At 42.1% G+C, this 7437-nt stretch overlaps 1 protein-coding gene across 1 annotated transcript; it reads right to left on the bottom strand.

Moving 5' to 3' along the window:
- Positions 1 to 480: 480 nt before the first annotated feature.
- Positions 481 to 3209, bottom strand: LOC147422963 (pentatricopeptide repeat-containing protein At2g33680-like). The gene has a single exon (XM_086501755.1). The coding sequence runs from the start codon at positions 3025 to 3027 to the stop codon at positions 643 to 645; it is 2385 nt and encodes a 794-aa protein (XP_086357881.1). The 5' UTR covers positions 3028 to 3209; the 3' UTR covers positions 481 to 642.
- Positions 3210 to 7437: the final 4228 nt, after the last annotated feature.

Raw genomic sequence — 7437 nt, 5'->3', positions numbered from 1 at the left:
ACCATGAACCCAACAAACGCCTTGTAGCTCGAACTAATGCATCCTTAAGACTGCACTGCACCTACCCCGTTTTTGGCAATTATGCATACCTTGTGGGACGCAGCTTGTTAAACCCATTTCGCATGTCCTTGCTATCGATGATTCTACAGTTTCCTTGCCTAATCTTATTACTTCCATTGCTTCGTTGCTTCTATTTGGCACTACTCAAAGATTATCCACAAATAAATGGCCACAACCAAGCTTAAGAAGCTCCAAAAAATTTCAACCGAATTGGCCAGCCCCAACTGTTCACGAGCATTCTCCCATCATACCACAACGCATCCATCCACTGCCTAGCCCAACATCTCACAAGGGCATCCATCTGCTGCCTAGCCTAACAGCTCGCAAGGGCAGTTAGTCCCACCAAAATGTCCTAGATACAACTTTGGCAATCAATGCAATAAGGAAAACCACAAGAGTACAATTACCTAAGACAATGTACACTCTCAAACGTATTATGTTTGGCACATCTTGAAGTGTGTTCTCAATAAAGACTACACCAACCAGGGTGTAATAATCTTGTCCCAAAGTTGGTCGGAGTGGTATGCTGGCCTACATTAGCCAAGCTGCACAAATCAATGAGTGATCAGCTGTCGTCTATAGTTAGGTATGCACATTCACTATAGGGACATAACCGTGTTTTTTCAATCTTGGGGTCAATGTGTCAAGCATTGCTGAGACTTCCAAACTTTGATCGTCCCCGACAACAAACTCATGCACTCTTTTATGCACTTCTATTAAAGCCGTTGCAGGCTGCTTTTTGGCCCCTGCCTCCTTCCTAAGCTCTTCTATATGTTGTGCCTCCTCCCACATGCTAGCAGCTTCAAAGGTCTTAGCCATAAGCATGTAAGGAGCGGCCTTCTCGGGATTTATTTGAACGAGTTCCTGGAAACATCTGAGCCCTAGATCTACTTCTACAAAGATCTTGCAGGCTGTGAGTAAAGCCATCCAGAGTGAAAAATTTGACCCAGAATCTAAAAAACCTTCTACTTCCCACAAGCAACCTGACTTTACGTGAAGATCCACAATGCAGGTGTAGTGGTCAATTGTCGGACTGATGCCATACTTCTCTCTCATTAAATTGAATATTTCTTGGCCCTTTCGTAGCAACTTCGCCCTACTACAAGCAGAGAGAACACAAGTAAAGGTAACCACGTCTGGTTCAACATCCTGGTTTTGCATTTCCTCAAAGCACTGAACAGCCATTTCACCATCATGATTTGATCCATAGGCCTTTATCAGTGCATTCCATGAGACTACGTCTTTTCTTGGCATTCTGGAGAACAAGTCTTGCGAGTCCAACAAAAACCCTGCTGCTCCATACATATCAATTAAAGTGTTGCACACAGAGATGTCATTTTCAAACCCCCTTAACACTATGTCTCCATGTATCTCTTGGCCTTTATCGTACGCTCCAATATTACTACAGGATTTCAAGACACAAACTGCAGTAACAGAATTTGGAGAAACAGCCTCTACTTGCATTTGAGTAAAGCTATCAATTGCTCTCTCTTCTTCAGCTCCCTCTGTGTATGCTGCAATCAATGCTGTCCAAGAAACAACATCCTGCCATTGCAAACTAATGAAAACTTGCTGAGCTTCTGCAACTGCTACCTTCTTGGCATATACATCTACAAGTGTGTTCCCCACAGAAAGATCGGCATCAAATCCCTTAAGCACAACAGCAGCATGTAACTCTCTAGCCTCATCAATAGATCCTGTACTTCCACACGATTTTAACATGGAGATATAAATACCAGCAGCGACAGAAACACCTTCATGCTCCATACGCTCAACACACGTTAGTACTTGCTGAGTTGTACCACTGTTGGCATATCCTGCAACTAGTGCATTCCAGGGGGCACATGCTCGTTCAGGAAGCTTATCAAAGGCCTCTTGTGCCTCTGTAAGTGAACCACATTTAATATACATGTCTACGACGGCATTGCCAACAAAAGAGAACTCTTTCATAACACTTTGAGGGATGTCTTGATGTGTCTCTCGACCCCTTTCTATGGCTCCTATGCTGCCACAAGCTTTCAAAACTGAAGCAAAGGTCACAGCATCTGGGAAAATTCCTTCAGACCTCATCTTTTCAAAACACTCTAGTGCTACCTCAAATGGCCCATGCTCTGCATAGCCAGAAATCAGTGACGTCCATGACAAAACATTTCGGGGGCAGAGCTTAGAAAGTGTCTCAGCCTCATGGAGTACACCACACTTGGCATACATGTCGATTAGGCTATTTGTTACAAAACAATTGTCATCCCAACCATGTAAGGTAATGGTAGCATGTAAGTCCCTGCCTTGGAGAACCAATCCAGAGTTGCCGCATGCTGTCAATATACAAACATATGTGGTGGCATCTGGCAATAGCCTCTCTGACTGCATTCTTTCATAGCACAAGAATGCTGCATCAGCAGGTCCATGTTCAGCATATCCTGAGATAATTGATGTCCAACACACAGTACTTCGGACTGTCAGGTTGTCCAGTACTTGCCAAGCATCCATGAGCAAGCCACTCTTAGAATAGAGGTGAACCAAACCACTGCCAACAAACACATCTTGGTCAAACCCACTAATTACAGCTTGAGAATGTGCACATCTGCCTCCTTCCACATTGCCCACATTTGCATAAGCTTTAATGATAGCCAAAACTGTATAGCAGCTAGCAGATACATTACCTTCTAGCATTTTAAGATACAAGTTAAGCGCATGCTGTACATGGCCACTTTCTACATACCCTGAAATGAGAGAAGTCCATGAATGCTCGTTTTGTGATGATAACCGATCAAAAGCTTGTTGAGCATCAGACAAGCTGCCACAATCCACAAACATAGGCACAAGAAAGTTCTCAATACATGAATTTGTGTCTAGGCCGAGCTCTCTTATCTGTGAGTGCAGGATCTTAGCATGGTCCAGAATTTTCTCCTTCCTGCATTTCAGTATGGCACCAACAAGCTCATCAAGGAATGGCAGTTCATGCATTTGGCCAGTGTTCCCCAAGCGTTTGCTCTTCACGTACGATATACATGGGATTGCACTGCAAGCAAAACAAACCAAAATCTCTCTCTCTCTCAACCAAGCACGGTCGCACGCGCGACCGTGCTGGCAAAGGACGGCGCACTGGCTTACGCGGGCATAAGGGGTGGGGACGGGGATCTATCATCTAGGGCTCTTATTCAATTCGGGCACCGAGGACGATCGCTCATCGTAGATCTTGGTGGTGAAAATTAGTGTTGTGTTGGGTTAGACAGAATTTCATTATTTTCAGTGCCATAATGTGTAACACCTACTACTTCACTCGTCTCCAAATTTGTTCATTTATCTCCTTGATGCCTTCTGAGATTCTCCTCACCTCCAAGGCTTTGAAACTTAGCGTCACTCGAGTAAAAGTCTAGCTGTATTGAGAATCGAACCCTTGTAATTCTCTCGTTTAACTAAACTCTTGTTGTCGTACGCCACTCGTGCTAGGGGTGCTAGCTGTCCATGGCAGGCACCTGTGTACTACACAGAGCATAAACTTGTTGTCTACTCCCCAGCCCCTCCGGCTCACGTTCCCCTCTCGTCTCCTTGGCTGCAACATGCAACGGCCTGCTGGGTCGCCCCCCAACGTAGACAACTCCAGGAACACCGCCTTGTGCATGCACCTCCCCATGGCTTTACCCTTTATTTCCCCCGGAACATATCTCATCTCTATGAGATTCGCATTAACGTTTCTTTTTCAGAATGTGTTCGACCTACTGGAGACTTACCTTAAATGTTATTTCCATTTTAAAATATTAAATGAATCTTCATTTTTCAGCTTTCATTTCACATCCTTACACGGCTTGACTTCACTTGCATTTTTTCTTTTAGAATGCTAAAGTGAAGCTTCACCTTGCATAATTCTAGTAAATTCTATCCATATAGATACATACACACATACACATATATATGTATGTGTGTGTGTGTATTGTATGTGTATGTGTAAAATAAATAAATAAATAAATAAATAAATATATACACTAAATGAGTAAACCATGGTAAAGGGAATAAAAAATGGTGAAATATGTGAGAACTTAGTTCAAAAATCTTGCAAATTCAAAAATTCGACTATTATTTCCGGTTTGCTTCTTTGCAAGGAGGAAACTCGGTCCCTTAAAAAAAGAGATATTCCTGAACAATGCTTTACCTTATGTAATTCTAGTTAACTCAACCTAATTGATTTTATCATTTTCTTGTTATTTTACAAAGCCACCGTGACCCTTTCACTTGTTTTTGTAGAAATAAATTGAATTAGAAAAGGAAAGGAAAGTACAAGTACCCCTTAGGAGGGAAAGGGGATATCCTAACAGAAAAAAAGTTTACAGTAGCACGTACCATTGGGCTAAAATCAGTCGAGACTCTAGAGGATTCATATACGGAAAAGCTCAGGTGTCTCCACCTTTGCCACCTATAAGCTTTTTGAATGGTTTTGACGTTGCACTAAGAGACATCTTCAACAAGAGACATACATTCCATCATAATACTCTTGAAACTGAAAGACAAAGGAATAGGAGAACAAGAGAAGGTGTGACCAAAATCAGCTTTACACCTCTCTAACCAGACATACCGTAATAAGGCCCCTCTGAGATAAGTCCTGAGTGGGATATCCATGAAACTGCATTCACCCAGCAAGATGGATCTCCAACTGAAGCTAAACCCTTCTTTGTGGTAAGCTCTTTAAAGTTCAGCTTTAAAAAGGGAGTTAGAAGGACATGCCGCAAATAGATGATACAGATTCTCCTCAGTTCTTTTGCATCTTGGACAAATGCCATCTGCTTTACCCATCTTTTTGGCTTTAGATCTTGTCTAGAGCCCTTGATGAAGCACTAACCACATCAGGCAGCTGTGCTTTATAGGCAAAGGAAAATCCCACAGACATGTAAATCTATACTCCCATTGTTTTGCTTGCCATTGAAGATCCCATCTTCTGTTGAGATTAGTTACCTGATTTGAGTTCATTTTCTTGGGTTAGCAATTGTGCAGGTAGACCTATTGACACATCTTGGACAAAGTTAGGGAAATGCTCTTGAAGCATTGTTGGATCTTTGTTGAGAAGACTCTCCCTCTTGCATATGCTAATTCTGCACACCCTTAGAGATGTTAAATTTCAGCATAAGTTCCTCTGGTAGGATTGACTCACCATCCTTAAAAATGCCTTTCCAGCACCTAAGGCCAGACTTATGGCATTTGTGAGCCCTTCTTGAGAGAGAGTCCCCATCCTTCTTTTTTGCTAAACCATCCAAACCATATAGAATCCTCTTACCAAAATTGGTTTGAGGAGCTCCATTCATCTGGTGAAGCCCAACTTCCCTTAGTCTTCATCCAAGCATTTCAGAACCTGCAGAGAAGACCAGAACCTCTATGGGAGAAGTTAACATTAGAGATGAGCAGTTCATGAAGAGACAGATTTGTCCAGGTCATGTATCCCTTAATGTGGAATTGGGAAATTATCCTTTTGATAAGAGCATCCCAATAACCTTGAGAGTCAATTGCTCTAGTTATCCATTTGATGGCATCTTGACAACAATCTAAGACAGGTTGAGGATACCTAGGCCTCCTTGATCTTTAGCTCTACAACCGATGTCCCATGCAACTTTTGGAATTTTATGGATTTCCTCAGAACCTCACTAGAGAAATCTTCTGACCAGGGAGAAAATTTTATTCAGTTGAACCTGAGAAGGAAACCAACAAGACAAGAAATATATTAAAGATGCAAGTAAATAGTGGTTGAGGATAAAAACCATCGTTGACAAGTTGGTCTGGTAATTTTTCCATAAGTAGAACTTTCCCATTCCCATCTTTGGTTAAAAGAAACATTGAACCCTATTGGAATTTCAAGTAGTATGAAGATCTGCCCCTGTTTGATCTCTATATAGCCTGCATGTATAACGATAACTGGAGTAGCTCCCCCTGACACTCTATATCTTATCGTTGAATGATTGATGACAAATCCACTGGCCAAGCAAAAGATGTTGAGAGAGGCCCAAAATTGTTCTACAGGATGCTATTCATTCCTGATCACTGAATTAGTGCTTTGGTTTTGGAAGGAGCATCTATACAATTCTCTAAGGCTTGTGGACTTGGGAACAGGTGTCACCAAGTCCACCCCTCCTCGTAAAGTCTCTCTCTCTCTCTCTCTCTCTCTCTCTCATAACAGGTCTTGAGTTCAACTCTCCTTGTCGTATAGATCTTTAAGGTCTCTTGGGATAGTTTCCTACGATGTTAAAATACTCTTCTTCTTCTTCTTCTTCTCTCCCTCTCTCTCAAAAATCTCCATGCTTTTAGGTAGGAAGTGAAATCAACTTTGCCTCTGCAGATTTGCAAGGTTGGCCATGATCATGGGCACGACCAAACTTAGTTGGCTGCCTATGATCGTGGACTACAAATCAGGCAGCCTACTTTGGTGGGCCATGAGCATTTGATTTGATTTTATTTTATTTTATTTCTTTTTAAGAAGTAGAAAATTGATTAAACAAAAAGGGAAAAGGATACATGGAACCCACAGGTAAGGGGTGGGTCAGCCCCTATACAAAGGTCAAAGAGCGAGGGACTCTTTCATTCTAAATTTGATGGGATGATAGACACACGACACAATTTTAAGCCATTGCTGCCACTTACATAATAGAAGAGACAGATTCATTCACCATAAAGACGTCTCCAACTCTATTACACAGCTGGTTCGCTGCTTACAGCAGATCCCTACCGAGAAGGCATAAGGGTGAAGAAATAGGTTGTTGGAAGACTGAGGCATTTCTCTGGATCCACATATGCCACATGATATACCCTCTCCAAATGTTCCATAAGGGTACATCCATTCCTTTACAATTGCCCAGTAGCAGATCCCTATAATCAATGGTTTTGAGGGTAGAATGGAGGAGAACCTTCTGAAGGAGAAGGATGACTCCCTTATTCCCCTGTCACTTAAACCATAAGTGAGGGTAGTCTTCTAAGTGAAGTTGACATCTGCTACACTTGCCATTTCCAATACCACCTTTGAGTGCTTTTTTGGTAGTCCAACTCCCTTGACGCATAATGAGCCACATTAGGATGCTGTGTTTGTTAGCTGCTGGGTAAGTCCAAAGGCACTTGAAATGGTACGTCCGTTGCTTACAACTCCAGCTAAGCTTCCATAATCTGTTCAACTTTTGTTTGAGAGAGTTTTCCACTATACCCCTTAGCTTGAACTGAGAAAAAATATGTATGCAATGAAGGAGGTGTTGTTTGCGGCCTTGGGGATGGGAATCAAGAGAGGTTTTTGAGGAAGCTTTTTAGGGAGATTTTTTTAATAATTTTACTTGTAGTAGCAAAAAGAAAAAAAGCTCCCTCATGGAAAGAGCTTTAGGAGGGAGCTTTCTCCCTTCTCTCTCTCTC

Source organism: Adiantum capillus-veneris, chromosome 26, assembly GCF_014529385.1.
Source record: "Adiantum capillus-veneris isolate H3 chromosome 26, ASM1452938v2, whole genome shotgun sequence".
Classification (NCBI taxonomy): domain Eukaryota; kingdom Viridiplantae; phylum Streptophyta; class Polypodiopsida; order Polypodiales; family Pteridaceae; genus Adiantum; species Adiantum capillus-veneris.
This window is presented reverse-complemented; position numbering and strand designations above follow the sequence as displayed.